The following is a 27,594-nucleotide window of genomic DNA, read 5'->3' on the forward strand; positions in this document are numbered from 1 at the left end:
CCCTTCCCTCTGGGCACAGCCAGGTTAATGATTTACCTAGTTCACACAGGTGCTTAGGGACTGCTGGGGGACAACAGGACAGGTGGCTCCTGGCACAGCACTCCCATAGCCATGGTGGGGGGACTCCCTGCATGGCCCCTTGACACCGAGTTGATTCTCCCAGAGGATCTTGCTTGTGGGATATAATTTATTTTCAATATTTTATGTTTTATTTCCCCTTCCCTACTGTGATAAACTCCCCACCTTTGGCACAGAGAATTCTAATCTGAGAAAATGCCTCCTCTGGTCTCGCTGAATCAGATTTCCTGCTCTTGTCCTGCTGGGCTCAATATCTCCCTGGCAGGGAGCTGGATTCCGAGCTGCTCTGGCGCAGGCCTTAAAAGAAATGCTGTTTTTAGGCTCTGGTCAGTCCCTTGGCAAAGAGGCCCCGCTGTCACACTGCTGGGCAGGCAGAGACGCGGGGGATACAGGCGGCCTGTCACCCAAGCATGGCACTGCACATGGAGGTTTAATAGGGAACGCAGGCACCGCGGAACGCCAGCCACCCCTGTGTCTGGGTCCCCTCCCCCGCCCCCCGCCGCTCTGCTGAGCTGACTGGCTGCTCAAGGGCGCAAGGAATGCTCCCACTTTTCCCACCTCTTCTGTGACTCACCGCCTTTCAAGTCTGCGCTCACTCGCTACTTGGTCATTCCCTAAGCTCCCCCCGGGCAAGTCATCTTGCCAGGCCCTGTGAGGCGGCCAAGGTCACAGAATGGAGGCTGACACTGTCCCTGTAGCAGGACAGTGCGTCAGGCAAGGGGAGGGCGCTGATCCCGAGCAGGGAGGGAACAGCTCTGCTTGGAGGAGTCAGGGAGGGGTTCTGCGGGAAGGAGCTCTCGAAGTGGCCCGGACAGGCTGATGGGCTTTTGTCAGGAGGAAGAGAAGAGGAAGGATATTCCTGGCAGTGGATAGGGTAGGAGCGGATTCACAACCCCAGCGTGGGGTCTGGCCTGGGGCAGATGCCCACGATGAGCAGTGAGATGAATTATATAAATTGTGTGCTGGGGACAAAAGGATGGGACTCTGTCCAGGGTGGAAGGGCACTTAGCAGGGTCTTGCAAGGTGATGAGCACTGGCCTTGATGTGGAGGACAGCAGGTACCTCCAGCCCAAAAGGGCTGTGGGCAGGGGAGCTCGGAAGGGGGTGACTCTGGCGGGGCCCTAAGATTTGGGTAAGTTCTCTGACCAGGTGAGTTCGTGATCAGGGAGGGAATCCTGGGGACAGTCCCACTCTGGGGGACTGAAGGGCCTGCCTATCTCAGCGGTTGCTGATGTTTTCTGAGGCCCCTGTGCCTCATTGACCCCTTGAGGACAGCAATATGCGACCCTGGAAACAGAGGGACGTAGGGGGTCCACTGGGCTGATGCCTGGGCGGAACTGGGGTGAGGCAGCTCTGGGGGAGGCCCACCGCACACTAAGACACGGGGTGAGAGAAGCTCAACAGGAATGAGTCAGAAGCGGGTACCGGGGCCACCAGAACATAGGTGCCACGTTCTCAGCACAGAGCTGGGGTACAAGCCCGAGCTCTAGTCACAAGCAACATGGCTTTGAATCCTGACTGTTGCTTCTAAGCTGTACCAAGTCTCTATTCTCTCTGTGTCTGGCCCGTGTCCCCCTCTGCAAGGGGAGATGCTACCTGAGGCTCCCCTCGGTGGCTGAAAATGGGCTAACCTGTGGGGACCGCCTAGCACGACAGCCGGAGCTGGAATACGTTTCTCTGGGTCTTGGCCTAGTGCCGGGCTCATGGTGAGCAAGTCACGCTCATGCTTCTCCCATGACTGTCCTTAGACCACCCCCTGCCTAGCATGTAACAGGTGCTCAGACTACCGCTAAAGTGCTCAAACGTCCTAGGGGGTGGGGGCTCAGGGAGGGAGCCTGGCCCCGTCCTGCAGCCATCCTCACCTGTGCTGAATGGGGCCCAGCTGCTGCAGCTGACGCAGCATGTTGCTCGTGAACCTGCATTTTCTCCTGGCCGCTGACACCTCCCAGGCCGCCTGCGGTGCATCAGGAAATCCACCCCCAGTGATGAACTCTCTGGCCTTCTCAAGCTCCCAGGCACGTCCGGCTTAAGCGGAATTCTCTGGAATTTTCCACTTGTTCTGAATTTCCAGAATCTGAGTTTTCCCTTTGATGGGCAAGTTGTTCCCTCCCAAATCAAACGTGTGTGCTCAGAGGAGCAAACCCTGGCCTTGTTAACCTCCCAGTGGAAAGCTGTCTCTGGGCTAGCCTGGGCTCTGAAAAAGTGAGTCCACATGGATAGAAAGGCCCGTCAGTCACCCTTCCCAGGCATACCTGACAAACCCACCAGCAATTAGGGACCTTGCTGCTTTTGGAATGGCAGCGAATGAGTCGAAACAACTTGGGAGGGCGACCCCACCAGGACTGAAGGCAGAACAGCCTGTGGTCACGCTGCAGCTGGCAGCAGCTGGCAACAGCTGGACTGGAGCCAGAGGAGCTGGACTGGGGGACCCACCACAGTAGCACCTGCCTTCTCACGCGCAGACATGGCTGAGAGAGCAGAAAGGGGTGACGGAAAAGGGGAAATAGGGTTTGGAAGTAATTGGGTTTGAAAGAGCAGCGGGCAAGGGCTCTGCTTTGTGGGCTGCGAGAGCACGGCTGGTGAGTTAGACTAAGAAAATGACTTGGGACTGCAGCCCATGATGCTCCTCACATCTGGTACCCCAACGTGCCCCATGGCCTCCCGCGCCCAATATCCTAGCCAGCCGGGAGCTTGGGTACCTGCTCCTTCAGGCGCCATCTCCTGGCCACGCTGTCAGCCTCTGGTCCTCTGCTCTGGGGCGTAAGCCTGGCTCTGATGAGGTGTGGGTTTTCCCACCAAGAGCTGGGGGGAGCTTCGTGTGCTGGGCTGCCAGGCCAGGTGAGGCAGCTGGGTCACTGGGTGACTGACAGCTAGCCCTTCTCCCTCTCCCCCTCCCCCTGGAGAAATACACGTTTACGGAGGGCCGATGGGCAGCACTTGGTTGAACGGAATCACAGAACCATTACAACAACTCACGACAAGGATACTATTATCCCCACTCCCCAGATAGGGAAACTGATTTCATTGAGGTTAGTTCGTAACAGCTAGATAGTCACAGAGCTGAAACTGAATTCCACAGCTGCCCGATGCTAAAACCTGGGCTTTGCCCTCTCTCCCACATTGCCCCCCAGCGACCACTCAGCATCTGCTTTTTCAGTAGTTACATTTTTGTGGGGGACGGGGCTGTATTTTCTTTTTCTGTCTCCATGAATGGGTGTGTGCGCCCCTGCACAATATTCTGACCACACCACTTGAGAGCAAGTTTCAGACGTCCTGGTATGTTGCCCCTAAATGATTCCGTGTGCATTTCCTAGGAATAAAGATAACCCCCCACAAACCAGAATATTAACAATTCCACCATACATAGACTAACATCCCAGTCCATCTTCAAATCTGCCAACTTCCCTATGAATGTCTTTAAAGCTTAAAAAAAACTCCACCATAATCCAAGTTAAATTAATACTTTGCATTTGGTCATGCAGCTTAGTCTCTTTTATAGACAAACTCTTTGCTTTACACAATATAATTCAGGGGACGCCAGGCTTTTCCTTCCCTTGCCTGCTCTCTCCCTCGCTCCCCTGCCGCCTAGGTCAACCCATCCTGGGGATGTGGGCGGGTGTCCCAGTACTCTCCCCGCCCTCCCTTTCCTGAGGCATACAGGACTAGACCTTGGGAGTTCATAAAAACATGAACTAAGAGGATCTAAATTCCTGTAATACAAAGCTGTTTCTACTTGGACATAAAACCCTTATTTATGGAAAGTGATTTGGAAGTGGTTTTTGGCCACTAATGGAATATTCATTTTTCTTCTTCACATGAACAGATTTATAAGCGTAGCAACTGAAATGAAACCGAGTAACTGGCTGGACACAGAGCGCGTACTTAAACAATAATCAATCAATTATTAATCAATTTAAAAATCCACATCAATAATAAAACTTAAGATGTTTACTGCCTGCCAGTTCAGTGCCAGGGCCTGTGGTAGACTTTCCAGAGGCTCATATTCTCACAGGGGAGGACAAGCCTTAAAGAAATAATGACAGGCTGTGGGAGATGCACGGCACGTGCCAAGCTCTAAGGGTAGCATAAAGACGGGAGCAGCTAGGTCTCCCCAGGGGAGCCTGGGGATTTACAAAAGGGACCTTCTCTGAGGCCAAACAGGTGGACCATGAAGGGCCTTGTGTGCCAAGCCAAGGATGAAGAGGGAATGTTTGGGGGTGGGGAGGAGCAGAGAGGTGACAAGGCCACTCGTGGATCCCTTAAGTGGACCCCGCAAAGCCAGGTGGGGTGTGTAGTGGGGGGAAGTTTGGAGGTCAGATGCCAGTCAGGAGACCGTGGAACCGTCCCGCTGAGTGATAACACAGCTTGAACCACAGCTGTGAGGGAAGCCATGGAGAGGAGAGGACCAAGCAGTGTCCAGGAGGCGGAAGGGAGAGGCCATGAGGTGAGAATGAGCGCACCTAGGCTTCTGGAGAGGCAGCGGTGCCATCCACTGAGGTAGAGATGGAGGGTGAGGAGAGAGTTTGATGGGGGGGGGGTGTATTTCAGATTCGAGGCTTGTGGTTTGAGGTATCTGGGGAACACGGGAACATCTGTTGGAGATGTCAGTGGCTAAACTGAAGGGAATCATGTGTGACTTCCAAGCTCAGAAGGGGTTTCTCAAGGCACTCGGAGCCAAGGGTGCTGAGAAGGCATTTACTGGCTAGGCAGCTTTTCCAGCCAAGTGTGAGACTGGCACTAAGTGACCCAGCTCATGCTTGTCAAGCCAGAGCTCTCCATGTGCACAAACGAGCAGGCAACCATATTCCAAGAGCTGTTCCTGGGGGGTGTAGCCAAATCCCTCTGTCCCAGATGTCTGGGAGACATGACAGTGCTTAGTTTGGGCTTCGGTTTAACTGGCTTTTCAAGCTTTATGTTAAAGAGATTTAGAAACCTTGGCTCCACTGGGAGAATGTACATTTTGGAAGCTACCAGATTGGAAGGCAGGCAGTTACCTCGTCTGCAGGATCAATCATTTGGAGGGAACACAGGAAGGGGGCCCTGTGGGTTTACCCTGATGTTTCTGGGAGAGTCCTGTCCTCCCACTTCCTGAGGAGGCCTGGCCACCGGCCAGGGACGCAGCCCTGCCAGCATGTAGGCAGGACCAGAGGCCAGTCACTGGGCTCCCACATTCAGTCAGGTGGCCCTGGCCAGGGGTGGGGGGTGGGGGCTGGCCCCGAGAGGCAGAGCTGCAGCTGGTGACGCAGCGTCCTTAGCTACCAGTTCAAGCACATGTCTTCCACGCCTGTCTCCTCGTTAGCACAATGCGTATTGTGCTTTCTTCCTCACCAGCTGGTCAAGACTCAGTTAAACAAGCAGAGATGTGAAAGCACCTAGTGGTTTGTCCACCTTATTAGATGCAGGGAGCGTCTGCCTCTCCCGGAGGTGTTACCTCTGCTCATCTCCCTGAAGAAGGGGTCGAGGCAAGAGGTTCTGGCTGAGGGGTGAGTGCAGGACACTGCTTCTTCACCCTCCACATCTACAGAGAGGAGGGCATGTCCACTCACCTGCCCAGGAGAGAAAAACACAGGGCAAGGGGGGGGGGTCCTTAGCTTCTCTCTGCACCCGCTTACTCGCTCCCGCCAGGAGAAGAGGAGGGCCTCCCTGAGCATGTCTGGGCTCCACGGGCCCTCGAGGCTCCCTCCCGCCAAGCGGCCAGTCCGGGGCCCTGCTGGGGGCTGCCTGCAGCCGTCCCCTTCTCCTGTGCAGGTAGCTCCATCTCTGTAATTCTGAAGTGAAGTTTTAGCAAGCCCATCTGGCCTTAGGTCTAAAACAGTATTCTCCTTTCAGCCTTATCAGTAAAAAAAGTTGGCATTTTCCTCTCATTTGACTATCTCCTGGGCCTTATTTCTCAACTATTCCGAACTTGGGAGGGGAAACAAAAAGAGTTATTTAAAGCCTCTCCAAACCTAAATACTTTTCAAGGTAGGAACAGGCATTCTCAAGTTATTTGAGATTTCTGAACGCTTTACAGAAGCCGTGCAGGGGCTCACTGAAAATCCATTTTGCTCGTCTGGAACCATCAACGGTGATCGTGAGCGCCGCGTGGTGACACGTGTGCCTGTTCTAGAAAACAAATGAACTATTCGTGAGTTCAGCTGGTTGACAAAACATTTTTTACTGATAGGGCCCAACTTGGGGCTGCGGAGAGTGGTCCTGGGGGTTAAGGGATGGCCTCTGTGGGGCCCCAAGTGTCCCAGGCTCATCTCACTTCCATTCTCACCGCTCTTGGGTGGACTGCGCATTGGCTGGTCTGTCTCCCTCGTTCTGCCCCTTGTAGGTCCCGATACATGGATGGACAGATGCATCATTAAACGGAGGGGTGGTCATGGCCTCAGAGGAGGAAGCTGCCATGAGGCAGAGAGACAGGACAGCACCTTCTCTCCCCCAGCAGAGACAGCTCTGGCCAGCACCCGGCACAGCTGCGTCTGAGGGGTCCCACACAGGCCCGTGCTGGCTCCCTGCCACCCTACCCCGTGTCCCCACAAAGGTCCCCTGGCTGGCGACACAGAGCACTCCTAGGATGTAATAACCACCTCGACAGTCTCTGTCCCCGCTGGAGAGCTCAGTGCTCTTAAAGAATGAGATCCACTGAAACGCTAACCCAAGGCAAAGTCTTTCTGAGGACAGCGTTGTTGTCTGGCTAGTTCAAATTATCTCGCTGGATGCATTGGCTTTCACAGACATCAAAGAGCTGAAATCCCTGCTTGGTGAGGGAGTTGGCGTGGGCTCTGTAGCTGGACCGTCCTAGGTTGCTGTACTGGCTCCCGTGGCCCTGGCCAGGTCCCTTCGGGTCCCTGGGCTTTGGGTCTGGGTCCCTAAATTGCAGCTAGTGGTCCCTTCCTTGAAGGGCTAGGGCAGAGATGACACGCTTCCCCAAAACAGAATGCGTACTGCTGGGCCCCCATGAGTGGTTCAGGCGATGTATGGATTGACACTTAAAAAGATTTTTTTGATAGGCCTTAGGGGGAAAAAAAAACTGGACTAGTACGTCAGGCCTGTGATCCTGTCAACGTCATTACTTATCATACGACTAAAGCTGGTACGGATGTCAGGTCTGAGTCTATTTAAAGAAAAACAGCAAGGAAAAGAATAGCACAGATGGTAGGAGGGTGTGGCACAAATTTCTGAAACGGAACTCAAAAGACTGTTCTTTGAGGAGCCTAGAAGTCCCTAAAACTCATCCCTGCCAGTAGTAGGTGCTCTAGAAACACTGCTGGTTCCGGTCACGGGCTCATCAAACCGGGCGGGCGCCACGGAAAAGCGCGAAAGGACAACCGAGCACGGGGGGCGAAGCCAGCCAGAAAGAGTTAAAAGAAAGGGGTCTGCGGTTTCCCTGGCCCATCCCCCCTGCAGCTAATCTGTCACCTAATGAAGAAGCGGGTCGGCACAAGTGAGCTGGCTGGCAGTTCACTTGCAGCAAACTGATTAAGAATGTTCAACCAACAGCAGACTGTAGACCTTTCCAGAGAAAATAAATAGAGTGTAGACTGTATGCAAATGTGTTTGTCACTTTGACAGCACGTCTCAATTAAGGCATCTCGCGGCTGTGGGTAGGCTCTGCTGGCTGCAGCTGTAAGGGAGAGCCCGCTGCATGGCTGATACTTGGGGCTTGACCTTAATCCGCATGCATGCATTAAAAAAAAATTCCTGCCTTCCTGTATACTTGCATAATGCTGGCAGCCACGTGAGGGAAGTGACAAACGGGGAGAAAAAGCCACTTTCATCCTCTCCAGTTTACAGACCTGTGAAGGCACAGACAGCTCTTATTTCAACAGAGTTTGGGGTGGCTTTTTTAATTGTTTATCCCCCACCCGTGCGCGCGCAAACACACACACACACACACACACACACACTCTTATTCTGCATTTAGCTGGGAATGACATTAAAGCATCTCTACTTCTTGCTGAAATGGAAAGAAGGTTTTTCTCCATTTCAAATAGGGCCTCCTTTTTTGTGTTTCGAAAATGGAATGTTTAACACCATGAAATCCCTCTCCCCCGCCCCCTCTTTCTCTGTAATGGGCTTCAAACTCCAGCGAGGGGCTCTTTTCATGGGAAGGTTAGTGTGTGCAGGAATGAGGACAAAGGAAAGCAGGAAGCTGGCTCTGGAATGCCATGCTGGTTACAACTGGGGCTGTGCTTGCAGCGAACTCCGCCAGGAAACCGGGGTGCAGATTTCCCCAACAGGGCCTGAGCCCCACAGAAGGCAGCTCTTCAGGGGTGGAAACACAACACCATCCGAAAGAGAAGCATGGACCAAGGGAGCACTGCCCCAAGAATGCTCCTTTCTCGCACTACTACGGTTCAATTCTTAGAACGTCCTTTTTAAGTGTAAAATCCAAAAGAGGGACAAACCTCCCCAAGTTTAAGATGTATGAATGCATTATCTGAAAACACTGATTACAGAGAAGATTCTTATGTGTCAACAAACTCACCCCTTAACGTAATAACCCAGAGCAACCATTTCATTAATTCTCTTCATTTCTAAAGAGCTCAATGCTGATACACAGTAGGCACTTGATAAATGTCTGTTAAAAACAGGGCACTTAAAATGTATGTTTTTAGATCCTTTATGTGATGAAAAAGCAACAGTATTTAAGATAAAATCATAAAGACGATTTTAATCATACTCCATCTAATAAATAGTTCAAGAATCAAGTGATTTAAAAATAAGGAGCCCTGCAAATGCGTGTCACAGTCCCATCTTGCTGACAGCCATTTTCCACAAACCAAATAAGTATGACTTCTGCTCATCAAGAGAGTCAGTTCGAGAGAAATCGGGGGCAGTCTACAATCTTTTTCAGCTAAAAACACAACCACGGCTTGGAAATAGATTTAAAAATTCAGTTTCCATACAGAAAGCAACGTTTTACTTAAAGGGGAAGAAAAATCAAACAAATAGACAATTTTTCCAATGCTCGGGTCATCAGAAATAGTTGGTGAAGGAATTGGATCTCTCGAAGAGTAGCGTGGGGGTTTGCTCTGAGAAGCACGACTCCCAGTATTGATTTTCAGGAAGTACATTAATAAAGAACTCCTAATTGATTTTTTTTTTAAGACTTCACTTGTTGCCTTTTATTTGAAGGTGCAAAGAAGGGCCTGGGATGCTAAAGTGTTCTAATGAGATGCTTAGCTAACAGAGGCGTCTTCCACGGAAGGTCTTGGAGTGGGGGAGGCGGCAGCCGCATTTAATGACTTCATTCAAGAGCTGAGCTCGTTTATGACCAGAGCCATGCTGTCTCCTCAAAATTTTTGAAAAATTCCCCTTCGAACCATGTTTGTACCAAATAAACATTCAAAGATGTGCAAAGCTCCATGGAGTGGTTTTGCCAAAGAGAGTGGAAACGAAAAGCCTGTCTCCCGCAATGCTCCAGCTTCTGCTAAAACAAAACAAAACAAAACGAAAACAAGACCAGTCCAAGGGCCAGGGTACATACCTGTCCGAAGTGGACAGTGATTGGCCTCCGGTCTTCTCGGAGCTTCGCGTCCTTGGCCTCCACCAGCGGGGACGGCACGGTCTTCGGCAACTGCTCTTCCGCAGTGGGGGCACAGCCATTCTCGGTGATGTCCTGCAGGGAGAAGCCAGTCGGGGTTGGTGTAGGGGTCAAGGCACCTGCCTCGAGCAGGTGCCCCCCTCCGACCCCACAGCTCAGGGGCCTGCCACAGAACACTCCCTCTCGGATGTTCACAGCCTCTCCTCCTGCTGGAGATGGAGGAAGCAGAAGGGTAACTTTGGCTCTTTGACTTTTAAGGACAGGGGAAACCACAATCATACACACGCAGTTACAAAGACAACATAATAATTCATAATAGCGGGGGGGAAATCTTTCTGTCCTACTACCTTACACAGCTATTTCCATTTTTACATATTCACTTTGCTCACGTGCAGACATTTAAAAATTACTTGCAATCACAGCTCATGCATAATTTTACATTCTATTTTTTCCTACTATATTATAAGCATCTCCACGGTGCTACAGTCATTTTAATGATAATTTTAATAGATGCATAATATCTCATTGAGTGGATATATAATGATTTAATAAATTATTCTGCTATTATTGGGCATTTAGGTTATTCCTTCCCTCCCTCCCTCCCTCCCTCCCTTCCTTCCTAAACACCATAGTGATAAACGTCACAGTTTTTCTTTCTTTTGGATTATTTCTTTTCTAGAAATCCCTAGGAATGAAATTACTAGGTCAAAAGATATAAACACTTTAAGCCTTTTTATTCATTCTACCAAATTTCTTTCCAATTTACACCAACCACTGGCAAAGGATGAGTTACCAGTTTCATGGTATTTGTTAGCCTTGTCATTTTAAAAATGTATTGCTAATTTAAGAGGTGCAAAATTAGACCTCATTGTTGTTTTAATTTGCGTACTTTGTTATTTGTGAGTATGGACACTTCCTCTCTGCTTGTTTACTGATGACGTTACTGTCTGTGAAAAATGAGGTGTTTGTGCTCCCCGCCTTTTCTAGCCTTAGTTAGTCCCTCTGGCAGAGAATGAGGAGACCCAACTCTGAGTTTGGATCTTATGACTTGGAGAACATTTAGGGAACCAAAGTAATATACTGAAATTCAGAAATTTACATTTAATTTTGGGCTGCTGTTGAATGAAGTCGATGTATAAAGAAAAGAAAAACCCCAATGTGCAAAAGGCAGGTGATGCTTTTTTTGGTTCTTTGGGATGGGGATGGTGCCCACTTATGCTGTACGGATCACACGTTTCCCCCAAGTTGTAGAAGTTGACTAGCTCTTCGTTGGAGCAAGGCAGAGAATAAACATACAAATAACAACCATTTAAATAATTATTTTTTTTTAACCCAGTAAAAATACTCCCAGTCAGAATGAGATAATAAATAAAAATTCCAATTCTTTTCATTGCAAAAACAAAGACATATTTTGGTCAACAAGACATGGGACTCTAGTACTCATTAAATTTTGCACACAAAAGACTTGACAATGGGTTGCTTTTAACTTAGGCAAATAAAGAGAATGGTGGCAAATGGAGGAAAGTGGTCCTTCCCTGGGTAATAATGCATTAAGGAAGAAACACAAGGAATATGTGTGAATCTCTGTCTCCTCGTCTGTAAAATAGGGATAGGGTAGCTGTGAGGACTAAAGGAAACACAGTGATATAAGTCTGTCTAGAATATTAGGACTCAATAATGTACTAAGTACAACACTTGGTAATAACAGAGAGAAGACCAACTAATAAGGTATAAACTTTATTATAATAAACTGTAGGGACCTTGCTACATTCAACCCTACTCACTCAGCTGCCGCCTCTAGCCCTGCTTGGTAACAACACAGGGAGGTGATGGCCTCTTGGTTTCGCAGGGAGGGCCTTCGGTAAGTGGCCCCCAAGTCTTAGCCTGGCTGAGGCTGCGTGATGAGAGGCTGCCGACAGCCAATTAGAAATGGCTCTTTTAGAAAAGGGGCTGCCCTAAGGTGCTCGGGTCAAGTGGAACAAAGAAGGGGAGGGGCTCCATCTGTGCCAGCAAGTAACAAAGGGCAAAAGGGGCATTCTGGATCCAGGTGGGGTTACTGAGAAGACAGACACAAAGGTTGAGTAAAGCTAAACAGTTAAAAAAAAAAAAAAAAGAAAAGAAAAGAAAAGAAAAGAAAAGAAAAAGAAAAAGAAAAAACGAAAAAGGGAGGAAAAGAATCCATTTTAGTTCAGGAAAAATACTGAGTGACTAGCTGAAAAAAATATAAAGAAATGGAGCAGTAAGGGTACATGGTGGGAAAATACTGATGGTAATAAAAACTATAAGATGATAGCTCTTTTAAAAAAATGTATGTGGGGTTTTTGGGAAAGGTGTCTTAGTTTAAGCTTAGAAGGAAACACTGTTTTCTAGTTTTGTTTTTGCTATTAACTAGCTGATCTTTTCGACCTTTTTTGTTACCTACTTCTTTATTTTTACAATGGGGAGACCACCACCTGCTTGGTGAACGTCAAAGCTAAGAAAAGAATGAATTAAAGGAGATGAAACATGAGGGAGCTTGGAGCATGTTACAGTCCTATGCAAACGGAACGTCAGCTCTGCAGCCCCTGCAAAATGGAAAAGAGCACCATCTAGAAAGAGTTTCCCTGGGTTGTGTTGAGCGTCTACTACCGGCAGGCACTTTTCCAGACCCTTGACCTTCACTATCACACTCAGTTTCCACAGCAACCACAAGGTAAACAGGATTATCGCTCTTTTATAGGTGAGGAAACAAGGCTCAAAGGGGGCAACTCACCCAAAGCTAGACAGCTAGAAAGTGGAGGAACCAAGAGCTCTTTGATTTCTGGCATTTATACCAGTATCGACCCACAACAACACACCCGTGAAGGTACTGAGTTGAGGAGGCACTCAACGGACCATCAGGTTTTCCCTTTCTGTTACACTGGCCCTCGGCCGCCACCCCTCATGCTCTCTTTGCACTTACTTCCTATCCCTAAAGACTGTCAGGTCCTTGGGGTTTGGGTTCTCTGCCCCAGAGCCTTGAATATACAGTACATGCTCTCTGATCAATCTTTGTAAATTGAGTTGAACATTTGGAAGGCAAATGCGTCCGATATACAAATGTGCTTGTGCATCGAAAAAACAGTGCCGCACATTAATTTTCTTCAGTTAGAAGATCCCAGAGTGCAAAAAGACTTCTTACAAAGTCCCGTGGCTCGCCCTGCCAATTTATTCACTTCTTCACTATTTCCTGTAGCTGGGGAAGGACAACTGCTTCCTCCCAGGGACAGCAGAGTGGGAGGAGCCCTAGTCGAGAAAGAAATAGGGCCAACTCACATCCTCTGCTGTATCTTCTAGCAGGGATCTCACACTCGGTAGAGATTCTGTGATTAAAGAAACTGTGGGCTCAGAATGAGCTGAGGAGCTGTCAGCAAAGGGTTTGGGAAAACAGGCACCCTCATACCCTTCTAGAGGGAATACAAATTGGCAATTTATATCAAAATCCTAAAAGAGGTGCGTGCCCTTTGGCCCATTAATTACATTCCTAGAAATTTATCCTAACGAAATAATTAAGAATTCCTGCAATGTTTTACTACAAGAATATTTGGCCTAGAAAATAAACTGGACCTAAGTTAAGTATCCAAGAAAGGGACTGATTAATGAATACATGTCCATCAGATAACATTTTCTGTAGCCACTTAAAACAGTGATGTGCAGAAGAGAAACATTCAGTGGTCCGGGAAGTGCTCAGAATACAGTAAGTGAAAATGCAGGTTATAAAACAAGATCATTTTCTTTTTGCTTGTCTGATTTGTTGAACTGTCTCCAATAAACATGCTTTTTGTTTGTAAACAGGAAAAAAAAAAAAAAGACTGTTGAAATGTCATTTTGAAAATGCAAAACCAAGAAGCTGACAGGAGGGGTAAATCTGTTCCTTCTGGAAGGGTCACACAGGAGGAAGAAACTAGACAGAGCTGTGGGTCAGGGGCCACCACAGGGTGACAAATTTCTTACCAGGAGCCCTGGGGCCCAACCAGTTCTCATCTCTTGGTAAAGTAAAGGGGTCAGAAATTCATTCAGTTCCTGTCCCTTTCCCTAAGAGTTTGCTGGAATCAAACGTCATGACTGGGGGCGTCTAACCTCCACCTGCCTGTGGAGGAGGCAGGGACAGCGTATAGTACATCGCTGGACAGAGTACCTCTGAGAAGTCAGAGGCAGGAACCCAGGGGAGGAAGGGGGCTGAGTGGCCTTGGGTAGGAGCTGGGGAAGGCGCTGGACCTGGAAGGAGCCGAGGCTATGACTTCATGAGGCAGAGATGTTGGTAGAGTTTTCTGGGCCGGGGGTATGAGAGAGCGCTGCCTGGTTAAGGAAGGACAAGTCGCTCCGAAGTTGGGGCATTCCAAGAAGTCCTCTGGGCTGAGGTGGAGGAAGGTCTGAAAGATTTTAATCAAGAGAGGGACTCAGTGCTGTGTTCTAGAAAAACTGCTCTGGTGGCCAAGTGCATGACCAAAAGGGAGGGTATCTTCTGCCAGCCATGCCCTCAAGGTGTGCACACGTGGGGGTCTGGACAGATCGGCTGCTCTGGACGTGGGATAAGAGGAAATGAATAAGATGGAGATTCCCGTTTCATGAGTGGCTCCTAAGTGTTGTTGCTGCTGAAAGCGATTACCTCTTCTAACCCTTATAACAACCCAGTAAAAGTCGATCCTTCCCCTAGTTACATGAGAGAAAAACCAGGTTGGGAGAGGTCTACTAACTTACTCAAGTTCACAGAGTTACTATCCTTTGCAATCCCACTAAACCCGATTAGGTACCTCAGAAGCCCAAACACACACCGCTGTGCTGGGGGTTCAAAGGCCCCAGGGGGGTGGGGGGCGTGAGGCAGACCCCCTCACATCTCTGACTCGGGCTGCTGGCCTCTGTTTTCAGATTCGTACAGTGCCCTTCTCTCGCAGTCTACTTCACACCACAGCGAATGCAAATTAAAATATGAATATTGATATCAAAACAATATCCAGAGTTGGAATTTCTGTGATTGAGGCTGTAGCGTATTTTAATGTGCAGGAGACAGGGAGCTGACAGTTGTGGGGTAAGGTGTGAAAATGTCTGTTCTACAAGAGTCTACCTAGATCTCCCTACCCCACTCATGCTTACTCCCTTCAATACACTAGGAAACGTGTGGCCAGAGACTCAAGGCTACGCTGACCTAACTGTGAATTTGCTCCTCTCCGTCACAAACTTTCACATCGACAAGCTCGACTTAGCTTTCTGGGAGCAAAGATTTAGGAACTTTCAAAAGGGCTGTTAAATGGGCCCATGTGACTCAGTCCGATACTGGAGGAAGAAAAGATCATCTTCCAGGGGTTTCCCAATGGACGTAAACATGACGCCCTTAGGTGAGTATCTTAATGTTCCCTGCAGGAGAGAAGGAGCACATGTGCGGCCATCGTCTTTCAGACAGGCCACTCTGATGCCAGCCCTGCACGGCACGGGCAGAGGAGGCAAGTCTGTTTGACAGCCAGGAGCCCAGGCACGTGGCATCCTCCCACACGCCAGGTCCAGCGGGGAGACGCTCTGGAGGAGAGCTCCCCGTCCTCCCTTTAGAAAGCGGCAGCTGGGTAGCATCTTGGCCGCTTCTTCTTCTTCCTAATTTTGAGCAAGTCAGACTTCAAAGGAGGCCAAGCTACAGAAGAACTTGACCACCTTGCTGCATTTATCCAGAGAAATATGCTATCCATCCTTCTTTTTTTGTTGTTGGGCTGAAGCAGAGCCGGTACGGAATAAAGCCACACTACAGTATCTATTAACAATTATTTGCCAATGGTCACACGGATACCCGGAAAGCTCCTCTCTCAGATGCTTTGAAAATCTGCAGCACAAATGAACAAGGGATGGAAAAGGGGCCCTGCTCAGTCATATTAGAGATGGACCCTCCACACACCGTGGTGACCTCTCCGCAGGTCGGCCCCACATTTTCTATTTGCAATTCAAACCCAAGGCGAGAGCGCAGAGGGCAAGACTGGGTTCTTGATTATATCTGCGAGGTCACCATCACTATGCGGAGGTAGAGGAGGCCAGGTGGCAACCCAGTACATTTGAAAATTGGATCTTTGTTGGGAACTGCCTCGATTTCATAGCAGAAACCAAACTTGAGATGTCTGTATTAGACACATCTGGGGAGCCACACGGATATGTTGCCATGCGAAGGGGAGGGGGCAGAGGGGAGGGGAACAAAAAAGCCAAGGAAATATTTTCTACAGCAGTGAGAGAGGTCAGATGGAGCCAAATCCTAAATTAGCTCAAGAAAGGGAGCAGGAGAGCACGGCTGAAGACCAAGTCCTGTCTGCACCGAACAATGCTAGAGTTTCAATTACAAAATCGCTCTTCCAAGAACAACTGCAAAATATGAAGTCTGTAGAAATCTGTAAGACCGAAGGGGGGAAAAGTGAAAATTGAAAAAGGTGCACTAATAGATCTGTCAACAGTCCGATGGTGACAAGCCACATTTCTATAAAATGCCTTCACCATTCGCGTCACCTGAAATGTACTGACACTTTCTATAGAACGTTACCTCCTGAAGCTATTCTTGAAAAGACTGGCAGGGGGAAGAGGAGAAGGGGAGGGGGGAAAACCTGCTTCAGATACTATCAAGGAAAGGAAGGGGAGGTGGCGTGGAAAGAGGGTGATCTAGATTGTTTAAGTGAACCTTTGAACGACAACATCAAAAAATGGGGGCTTCGCTGGTTATCTGCAGAAATGTTACATATCAGAAAGAGGGGATTTTCGTCAGGCCCAAGGCTCCCACGTACTGGGAGGGAGGTGATGGCATGCAGAGGGCAGATCCAACCAATGGAAAACATCTGTCCTCGGCCTGAGGAGGGACCCCTTCCTCGACTTAGTTCAAGGACTGTTCTAACACCAGCTGAGCCTACGATCAGGTCGTCAAGGAGGTTTGAAAGTTTGGTGTGAGAACTACCCCCCTCCCTGCCACTCTATATTTTATCCAACTCACTTCCATGAGACTGGGGTAGGAGATAAAAAAAAAAAAAAGTATGGATCAGCCTTTATATCCAAGGAAAGAATTCCACCTGCCGGCCGCTGGCAGGGCACAACCAACCACAGTTAGGGTCTACCTGGATGTCCAGGACAGGATTTTTATTTGGGGACTGGAATCTCAGCTGTTAAAAACTCATTCTCAGCTGAAGCTCGGAATTTAAATGCTTAGTCGGAACAAATTATTTTGCAATTAAAAGAAAGGAATCAATTCCTTGGACCGTTTCAAGTTAATTAGAGTTCCGTTCTGACTTCATAGAATTAAAACTGCTTTCAATTTTTTAAAAAAACTGCCAAGACGACAAAGGCCCTTGTTAGAGTTGCACATCTTGGGGGTGTGGGATAATGAAGTACACGCTCCCAACCACCTTTCGGAGAGCAAACACTTGTTTCTGGAGGGCTGTATGAAAGGCTGTCATGGTAAGGGCACGGACACTGGAAATGGAGGGGTCTGGAACCCGATCCAGGCTCTACAGGCCCCAGGAGTGTGACCTTAGGCAAGTCTCTTCACCTCTGCACCACAGCCTAGCCTCTCTACACAGGAAATGGGAATCATAACCGCCCAGGGTTGTTCTAAGGCTTCAGTGTGACAGCTCCTGGCCTGGACCATTCTCAGTAGGTGATTATCGAAGGGTGGCAACTGTGATAAGGACGACATCCGTTATCATAGAAAAATGCCCTCTGCTGTGTTAACCCCCCTGTACAAGGCCAGACAATCAGGCAGGGGGCTCCTGGCCAGCACAGAGCCTGTAGGATTCCGTACCATTTTACTGATGGTCCAAGAAGACAAATCAGAGTCCTTGCCCTGTTGCCCAAGAGTCCCAGACCAGAGCCGCTGGGTTCCTCTTGGTCAGGCCAGCACTGTGAGGACAGCCTGCAGCATCCTCCTGAAACCCACCCCTCTGTGTGTCCTGTGTTTGTGTGGCGGTCATGTGCATGCCCAAACCATGGAGGTCATTTGCCCGGAGATGCTTCTTGGTTTTGGTGACCGGCCGTCCCAGGGCAGAGGTCAGCGGTGGGAAGCAGACTGGCCTGGATGGGGAGGCCGAGCCAATTTCCAGAGAGCCCTGTGAGCCCCAGGCCTGGTGGGGTGGGCAGCGGGGCAGACTGACGGTGCTTAACTCTGAACTTGCTTGCCTTTGTGGGTTTAAGCCAGGCTTAATGTTATTTGAAGAGAGTTTTTTGTCTGTGAATATTTATAACAGTGTGAAAACTCCCGGACAGCTGGTAATGCATTTTGAAGTGTGCTAACAACACTGTGTCAAACAGCTCTCTATTGATCACATCATACTTTTTTGTGGCCACGCGTTTCACACACGGTGCTTATACATTTTGAATAAGAACTTCAAGTACCTTTTGCTTCAAGCGGTTTTTCACCTCTTTTATTCCCATTTTTGCATGATCTTTTGCCTGCATGAAAAATTAATTTAAGTTAAGATTCCCTCTCTGTTTCCAGCAGGGACTATGCTTGATTTCAATCCGTCGCGAATCACCTTCTCTGATTACTAGAAAAAAGAAGGAAAAAAATGGGATCATCAAGTCGAAAACATAATGGCTACGAAAACAAATACAATGTTAAGAGGTTAAAAAAAAAAAAAACAACCTTAAAGAGGCAACAGAGATTTTATTTGCTGCATTTTGATGGCACTGAGTTTTTTTTTTTCCCCCCTCCCTCCTTCCGAAGGCCTTCTTCTGCTCTATAATTATTTATCTTAGCAGCCTGGTGACAGCTCCCAGCAAGTGTAGATGGAACAGCAGCTTTAAGAATCTGAATATCTATTACATTTCACCGGGCCGGGGCCTCAGGACCAATTTTCTGCCTGGGCTGACTGGCCTGAGCAGACACATCGCTGGGTCCCCCCGGTACCATTTCTTTCAATCTCATTTCGGCACACACCCTGGCTTTTATTTTCTGTCATTTTAGACCTGTGTGGTTCTGTTGGCAGCCACCCGCCTGGTTAAAATAACTACAGTTTAAGCACAGAAAGGACTAACAAAATTAAAAATGGAAATAAAACAAAACCACCCCAGTGAAGTGGCTCACAGTCAAATTAGCAAGCAAGAGAAACCATGAGGAAAAAAAAAAATACTTGAGGCTTGTAAGGGATGGAACATCAGAGCGGGAGCTGACGTGTTCTCCTATTTTCTCTCTGCTGTGGGCATGAGTCTCACAAACAATGCACATCCTACAGGGCAGTGGTGAGAGAGACGAGGAAGGAGTTGGGGACAACGGTCAGGGAGTGTGTCCCACCATGAACGCTCTTCAGTAACCGGCAAAGGAGCGGCTTCGTTTGGACGGGATGGTGGGGATCCCCATGGGAAAGGTTTTACCAGAATGCCCGGTCGGCCACACCTTCGGGTCTCAGGGACACACGCATGGAGCAGCCAGCATCCGCACCCCCTGGTCTACCCTCTACTAAAAGCTAAAACCAGTGGCTTCCCATTTCTTGATTGCAGCAACTGGGAGCGGAAACCGTTTAACACGAGAAACGTCACTGACCTGGTCACCAGATAATCAACACTACGTAATTCTAAGAGCCTTGGAAGCTCTGGGAAACCGCACAGCAGCCCCTGAATCCTTCCTGCGGTACAGGGTCAGGTAGGCTGAAGAGCTTCCTCATGTCGAGGGACCCATCTGTCGGGGTCCTGGGACCGAGACCAGTACTCACAAATTTATAGACCGTCTTCATGGCCGGGTTCGCTTTCGTTTTCACGGTATTCAGAATTGCTCCGCTTCCTTTCTGTAATAGAAATGTCAATTAGCGACCGGGACTCAAGACAGAGTGGGCCAACACCAACAAAAAACCTCTTCTCTCTGAACAAGTTAAGCAACATTCCAAGAGCGTGTAATTTAATTAGAGAAACAGGCCTGGATGGTAACCGGTGCCGGGCAATTAGTTATGGCCTCGGCAGAAGCGCTATGGGTGGGGACTGGGAGAGCCGGGAGCGGACGCGGATGGTGGTAACTGGCTGCAGGGGGACTCAGTGTTGCACTTGGCACCTGTCCGCTGACTGGAAGAAAAGCTCTTCACAGGCTCTCTGAGGCAAGGTTTCCCCACAGTAATCTACGGCTTCTGAAGAAGTTCTAGTTTATTTGGCTACCCTCCGTCACGAGCCTTCCTTTCCTCACCTTGGCTTTCTGTGTTGTTATTTTTAATCACTCTGGTAGGCTGCCTTCCTTAACATCGATATCTTGAGGGAAGGAAAGAATGAGTAGCCATCAACGTGAATCATGGCTTTCGTACAAATCCAACATACCAATTTCTTGGTTCAGTTTCTTTGGGAGAACAGAGGAGAGGGGGAGGGAGGCTGGCCTTCCCAGGACACAAAGGAGACAACGAACGGACATGAAGGGTGCACAGGCTCTAGATAATTCGTTGAGGGCTCACTGCGGAGACACCCTGTGTTAGCCTCAGAGGGTACTGAGTCACAGGGAGGCTGGCCTTTACCCTCGAGGGCCTCCAGTCTGTAGCGGGGCGGAGGGGGGGGATGCCCCAGGCGAAACAGCTGCAGCCGAAGGTCGGGCCAGCTGCCCTGACTGTGTGCACAAGGTGTGTGGACACAGCTCTCACTTTGCATGGTCAGAGAAGGTATTAGAGGACGAAACATCTGGCCTGGTCCGTGAAGGACAAGGAGTTCATGTTGGGGACAGGAAGGGTAAGGACATTCTAGGGAGAGAGGACTGCACAGGAAACAAGTGCAGACGCTGGAAAGGCCTGGTGTTCCTGGCTAGTGGTCGGCGTATCATGGGGAGGATGGCACGCGGGGCCAGCTCTCGAGGGGCCAGGATGTGGAGTCTATATTCCGGAGGACTTTTAATCAGATGCATCAATAATCAGATTTGTGGTGGTTTGGAAAGATAACTCTCACTGATTTGAACAAAGAGACAGACTGGATCAAGTGGGTACATAAATGAATAAAACACAGTAATGTAATTTCGGGGATTAACTCCTAGCACGATTTTTGGTTCCAGCCCATTATTAGAAATTTTGAGCTTTAATTAAAAACATTGCAGTTTGACCTAGAAAGCATTCTATGTTGTAGGCCAATATGAAATTTTTACCCGCTTATTTATTCCATACTGCTTTCCAAAATTACTCAGTATCTTATTTCAATGGTCCTTTGGAATATTAAAACTCCTTTTATCAATCAATCAACAAGTCCTTATTGCTTGTCTACGAATTGCCAAGTGCAGCGTTTGGCCATCCAAGAAGAACAAAAGAGGTCTTTCATGGAGGAATTGCTTACTCTCGGCCAACGGCAGCCACTTCCAAGGGACCTGCCGTGGCAGTGGTGCGCTCAGCCCGCAAGCAGGAGAGAACACTTCTCACATTATGCTGGGGTTGCCTGTTTACGCGTGCAACCCCAAGAAGACAGGAAGTGCCCCCAGGGCAGGGACTGTGTCCTCCTGCTCCCGACTGTATCCCTAGTGTGGCGCCTGGTCCAAGGAGGCCCTCAGTACATACACACTGATAAACCCAAGCAGAGGTTTTATTGGCTTCTGAAGACCAAAGCACCTAGCTTCCAACACACAACAAGACATTGTTCGTAACAATAGCGAGGGGTGAAAAACTCAGTGATGTGTTCTCCATCTTCCTAGGAGCCTTTGGTGTGAAAAACACCACAGAGCAGCAACAGGGACACATTTTTGGTTTTGCCATGAAAATTTCCCAATTGCATTGGTCTCGAAGGAGACCCCCAGAAATGCTCTAGGATAACAACATCCACTCAACACGCCCTGGCCAGCTTCCTGAGACGAGGACGCTTCTCCTGGCTCTCCTTGCCCTCACCTAAGGATGCTCTGGACAGTCTCATCGTGCAAGCCTGCACCTAGATGGCCTGGCTTTGCAAGCAGAAGCATCTCTGGCTGCCAGAATGGAGGGCCCTGGGCTGAATGACCACTTTGCGGCAGAGCGGGGGAGGGGACGTGGGGCAGGGGAAGCTGGGGACTGCCAGGAGGCTCAGGAGGGGCCCTGGGGCTCTGTGGGGCTGCACGCTTACCCGGACTGTGGAGAGCCACTGATGGTAGAGTTTATCGCTGCCTGGGAAAGAGAAGTTAGAGAAGTGGTTAAAGCATATGCTTTCAGGAGTTCCTCGAATTGCTTAGCGAGCAGGATTTGGAAAGTTCAACATCTGGAGAATCTCATGGAGGCTTCCATGCTCCACTCCCTATAGGAGGGAGCGGTGAGTTGCTGCCACAGGTTTTCTTTCCAGAACAGAGATCCGATCCTCTCAGTGGCCCCAGTCGCAACCTAAATCCTCCTTCCTCACTCCCCACTGGACAGAGGTGGGGTCAGACTCCTGAGCATGCCTGATTCTCTTCTCCAGTCTTGTCTTGGCCCCACCCTCTCTCAGCCTTTCCATCCCGTCCGCCCATCCCCTCCACCCTCCATTCCCTCACAAACACTGTTCCCCTTGCTGGGCACCATTCCCTACTCTCTCTGCTCACGATGCTCAACCAACAGCTCCAACATCATTTCCTCTGTAAGTTTCTCCCACCCCTTCCTCTGAACAGTCCTCTAGAGCAGGTAACCCCCGCTCCAAAGCCCACATTCTCTGAAGTTCTGCGAGCCACCCCAGGGCAGGAACCGGAGGGCTGCATGTCCCCACACTGCCGGACACACGGTCAGCCCCAAGACACTTGAGTAGTGACAGGGAAAGAAAAAGGAGGCATTGTTGGGGGACTTGTTCATTTTATCCAGTGGGGTAAGCAGGTCTTATCACTGGACAGCTTTTCTAGAAGCTCCTAATGGCCTGACTTAGTTTAACAGCACATAAAGCTCGTCTTCTCTTCAGAACCCATGTTCCACTCTGAGCGCGCTGTGTCTCTGTGAAGCTTTCACACTACAGAGTGTGGATTAGTGGAGTCCTGTTCTACCTGCCTAAAAGCCTATTTCTGCTCCTTTTCTTGCACTGGTTTAATCTGTATTTGTTTTTAGTTATGCATCTCTTTCTCCTACCAGTAGACTCCGCTCCTTGAGGGCAAAACCTGGTCTTCTGTTTCTTACTCTATGGGGCTCTGGACGTGGCAGGAGCACTGACTCACTCTCACGTCCGTGGACTGGTTTTATGGGCGCTTTTGTGCTCTCCATGCAGCTCAGGCTGGTCAGGCCTGTGAATGGGGTTTTGTAGGTGAGGTTTTGCCTGACCCTATGAACCACCAGTTGTGTGATACAACCACCAGTCGTATCACAGAAGCATAGTCCAGACCTGGCACGGGCCCAGCAATAAGAGCGGGTCAACGGCCTGATTACCGTGACTTTGCATTTGGTTTTGCCTTTACTGCCACAGGCTAAGGCTTCGGGACTTGGAAAGAAGGCCAGACTGGGATTCAGGAGGCAGGGTCCGCCGCGAACACCTCTCTGGGCCTCAGAGGCCACCTCTGAATCATGAGAAGATGATCGCTCCAGGTCAAATGGTCTGTGGAGACCAGGCAGTGATGACTTTCACCTTTGAAAGAAACACTCATTTAGCAGTGGTCCTGTGCCAGCATCTGTCCTTGCGGACTCCGAGTCAATCTCCACAGGACCCCCACGAGGTGGGCCCTGTTCTCCTCAGCACAGAGATGGGGACACTTCAGATGAAGAGGTGACATGCCCTGACCAAGTTCTCACGGCTTCCCTGGAGGTGGGGGCCGGATGTCAAGCCAGCTCTCCTAACTCAACGCCTCGAGTGCTCTGAGCTGTTGCATGCCGGCCACTACGTGTCACTAGACTCTGGCCACCCCAGGGGAAGCGACTGACCCCCGGACAGAGGATCTCAGACAGGCCAAGTGCCTCTGTCTCATCAGAAAACGAAGAGGAATTCCTCACACATTTCAAGGCCGAGGGTGAAGTGAGTCTCTCTCCAACCCGCACTGAAGGAAAGAGAGAAGCCACGGCCACTCCCTGCCACGCACATTCTAGTCCCACATAACAGCCCACGGCACAGGAGGGAAAATGAATCGAACTCACCAGTGTACTCGCCCATGCTGATCTCCTCTTCGAAAACGTCACTGAAACCTTCGCCGGAATTGAGAAGGTCCAGTCTTCCATCTATAAACTAGAGAAAGAAAGAACAAAGGCGTAACAGCTTATGCAAAGACACGGGGAAAAACCATTCAGCCGGACACCTTGGTGTCCACCCAAAGAACCACCACGTTTCCCAAGACAGGAAAGGGCCTTTGGAACAGTGAGTTAAAAACAAGTTTTGAAAACACTGGCTATGCGTTGACGGTAACTTGCTGAATGCCACTTGACCGGCATATTTGTAGAGGGGCTGCCTGGCTACTAACCCCGCTTCTGCACCCATCCCCTTCCCCAGACCCTGAGCCCCTCTGGTGGGCCTGGGTCCCCGATGCCCACAGCTTCAGCGCTCACAGTAAGACAGCTGCAGAAATCCCCGCTGGGGGTCCAGACAGGCCACCCTCCTGAGGGCGGGGTACCTGCTTGAAGAGCTGCAGCTGGGTCGCGTTCTGCAGGAACTGCCTCATGGCTCCTGAGCGATAGTGGGACACGAAGGCTTCCTCACAGAAGGTGATTGGCTCCTCCTGGGAAACAGAGATGGCAGAGTGGGGTTGGAGGAGTGGGGTGAGGGTGGCGGTCAGTCCTTACACTCGGTTAGATGGCTCTTCTGCATCTGATTGATTTAATTCTCGTTTACTTGGTCGAGCGGCTACTGTCCTCACAGGCTTTCTGTTCTGTGGAAGAGGCGGCGGTTTCAGAAAGGAAAAGTCATCCCCCAAAGTCCCAGGGCTGGTAGGAGGCTGAGATTCCGAACCCCACCCCTGGCCCCTTTCGGAGGAGCCGGTCGTATCCCAGCAGCAAGTTAGTGGGATGTTCCCTCCAATGCGATAACTTCCAGACTTTTCTTTTCACTTTGAAGAGAATCCAAGCAGCACCTCATGCAGGAGGAGCCTTGTCACATAAAACTGTCCAGCTGCTCTTCGGGAAGCGGGGGGAGGGGGGATGCTGGGGTGCAGGGGTGGTGGCTGGGCAGTCTCCTCCCCCACCTCAGCACCTTTGCAGTTCCTGAGGCGCCGGCTGTGGAACACACTTTGAAAACCATCTACACAGTGATCTCGACCAAGAGCAAATTATCATTTTATTTTTTTTTAAGATTTTTATTTATCTAATTGACAGAGAGAGAGAGAGAGAGAGAGACCCCAAGAGTGGGAACACAAGCAGAGGCAGTGGGAGAAGGAGAAGCGGGCTCCCCGCCGAGCAGGAAGCCGAATGTGGGGCTCGATCCCAGGACTAGGAATCATGACTTGAGCCAAAGGCAGATGCTCAACGACTGAGACCCAGGCGCCCCACAAATAACCATTTTAAAATAATTATTTGTGTTAAAAAGCGGGGCTAATCAAAAATAGGATTTACCGCCCAGTCAACTGTGTGCTTTACACCGCCCGATGAGCAGTCATGCTTTCACCAAACTACGTCTTATGAGTGAAGAAAACAAGAGCTAAAGCTGAAGCCGCATTCCATCCCTGTAGTCAACACCTCGATCTTTCTTTGAAGGGATCTGGAGTGCTCATCTTCTCAGACAAGTCTTTAATTTCGGTGGTGTATCCTCAATTCTGAAAGATCAGACTTCGACACCTTGAACTGAATTAAAGTGCCCCTCCCTTCACAGACTTGGCGGCAAACACAGAGATGTTTGAAGCTGTACTTTTATCCTGTTTTAATGAGTTACGTAAGTGTTAAATTTACTGTCTGGCTGCTGTGAATTCCAAGGGTTCCTCCTGCTTAAGTCTGGCCAATATTAGCTCAGCAATGGCACAGACATTTCGCAAAAGGTGTAAGGATGACCCCCAAAAACTAGGCTGGGGGGAGGGCTTGTTTTTACACAGGTAAGCCCCACCTAATTTTACAAAGGATCTGAGGCAGCCTATATGAGCACCCAAAAGAAAGGGAAAAAAAATAGAGCTAAAAAGAATATGTGAATATATAAAACATGTTTACTTGGGAAAAGAGTGTCTGGATATGCAGGTCCTATACGGTTTCTAAAACAAAGGTTCAAAATTAGCTCTGAGCTTCCTGGCTGTGAAAGCAAGAAGGGAAACAGGCAACATTTACATTGTGAGGACATTGTCTGTGAGGACAATTTCCTTGTTCTCCAAGAAAAAGAATATTCCACGACATTGACTAATTTGGCACGGATTTACATCTTTCTTGCTTAACAGCTGGGAGATGGGCTAGTGATAACAAACTAAAGCCCACCTAGCATCCCATCCCCGTGGCCTGCCAGTTCTGCTTCCACCCTGGGAAGCACAGCAGGGCAATTATGTCCCTCTCCAGGCCGTCCCACCCATGAGTGGTGTCACCTACACACTGATGGCCTGTGATAACATCATAGCTCAGACCTCCTTCGCTCCCAAACCGTATGTCTCAATCCCACTGGATGGCCCATTAGCACCTCAAACTCAAAATGGCCCAAACTCCCAATCATTAGCCCAACTGGATTAGCCCACATCTGTTTCTTTCTTAAGTTGGCATTATCATAGCTCCCCATGGACCTATCACACTGCCCACATCCCTCCCTGCTTTGCCAGCGAAAGCAATCAAGTTTGTTTCCGCTCACCATCTCTCTGCCCACCATGGTGGAGATTTAATTCTGTGTCCCTTCCAGTTGCCTCCCTTCGTCTACTCCAATTCTCCAAGATTTCTAAAACACACATCAGATCACGCTACTATCCTACCCAGGAACTTTGGCTGCAGAGGCATTTTGCTGGGTGGTTATTTGGTTAAGTTTTTCCACTAGACTCTTAAGTTTCATGTGGGCAGGAATGGCACCTGTTTCACTCAACACCATACACTTAGTGGCATGTGTCACATACACGGGGCCCTGTGTGGGAGAGGAGAGGAAAAGTCCTAGCTCCCTAGCAGGGCAAACAAACCTTTCCTAAGCTGAGCGCAGCTTTCTTTTCCAGAGTCCTTTTGTGTCCCTTTTCCTCTGCTCCCCCAGGTACCTTCTGCTCCCAGTGCATCTCCTGATCATATGCCATGTCCTTTCCCACTTGCTTCCCGCTTTTTCCAGTGCTGTTCCTTGCACCTGCACCACCCTTCCTTCCTCTCATTTCTTAAGGCTGTATGTATTTATTTGAGAGAGAGAAAGGGCATGCAAGCACACAAGCAGTGGGAAGGGGCAGACTGAGGGGGACAGAGAGAATCTCAAGCAGACTCCCTGCTGAGCGCAGAGCCTGATCTGGGCCTCAATCCCAGGACCATGAGATCATGACCTGAGCCAAAGGCAGACACTTAATGACTGAGCCACCCAGGTGCCCCTATTCTCTTAAACACAGGCCTCTGTGTGTGGTAGTCATTCTAGCTCAGCGCTCCCACTCGGCCTGGCGTACCCCTGGGGGCTGAATCTTCACTGGTGTCCCCTGTGACCTGGAGCTCCAGAGGGCAGAGGCCTCACCGGACTCCCGGCTACACTGCCCGGGGAGAGCGCTGAGCTCCCCCCGCCCCAGTTAGAAGCCCAGGGACATTGGCTTTAGAACCACAGGTTGAGCCTGACCCTGGTTCCTGCCACAGGAGCCCAGTGGTCTCGCTGTGGCTGACACCCCTTGACCTGACAGTAAAGAGGTCTCAGAATGCGACGCCAGGTGAGTGACACTTGTGTCCGGGGAGTTTAGAGCTCCTTGGAGGAAATGCTCACTGGAGTTGTTAGCATTCACTCCTACAGCTGTGGCCCAGCACTGCCAGGAAGGAGTCTGCTGAGGGACCAATAAATTCGAGAGAATTTACCACCAGATTTGTGTGGAAGGGTAGCCTGAGGCAGGATTTAGCTGCAGGGGAGCAGAAAGAATCTCAGCTTTGGGGAGACATGAACATTTTGGGCCTGTTGTCTCCTTAGTGCAGGCGATGTCCCCCTGGATCAGACGTCTGTGCCATAGAGATGGACAAAAGGACATGGGCACGGATGGAAAAGATGAGGGGAAAATGTGACAATGGGGGCTTTTTCTGCTAAAAGCTTCAAGAACACCA

The 27,594-nt window shown here is 49.6% G+C and overlaps 1 protein-coding gene across 16 annotated transcripts in view; it reads right to left on the reverse strand.

Annotated features, from left to right (window-relative positions):
- DENND1A (DENN domain containing 1A) overlaps positions 1-27,594 on the reverse strand; it is a 504,146-nt gene that overhangs the window by 40,346 nt on the left and 436,206 nt on the right. For 9 of the 16 annotated variants that reach the window (XM_047699504.1, XM_047699500.1, XM_047699497.1 and 6 more), the window contains 7 exons: positions 24,048-24,152; positions 23,578-23,665; positions 21,626-21,666; positions 19,294-19,365; positions 17,978-18,034; positions 9,557-9,688; positions 244-375 (listed from right to left, as the gene is read on the reverse strand). In XM_047699504.1, coding sequence (XP_047555460.1) covers positions 244-375; positions 9,557-9,688; positions 17,978-18,034; positions 19,294-19,365; positions 21,626-21,666; positions 23,578-23,665; positions 24,048-24,152 — 627 coding nt within the window. The remainder of the gene's footprint in view (positions 1-243; positions 376-9,556; positions 9,689-17,977; positions 18,035-19,293; positions 19,366-21,625; positions 21,667-23,577; positions 23,666-24,047; positions 24,153-27,594) is intronic. The other 7 variants (XM_047699506.1, XM_047699505.1, XM_047699501.1 and 4 more) reach the window with 1 other exon arrangement.

The sequence above is a fragment of the Lutra lutra genome, chromosome 13, assembly GCF_902655055.1.
Source record: "Lutra lutra chromosome 13, mLutLut1.2, whole genome shotgun sequence".
Classification (NCBI taxonomy): Eukaryota; Metazoa; Chordata; class Mammalia; order Carnivora; family Mustelidae; genus Lutra; species Lutra lutra.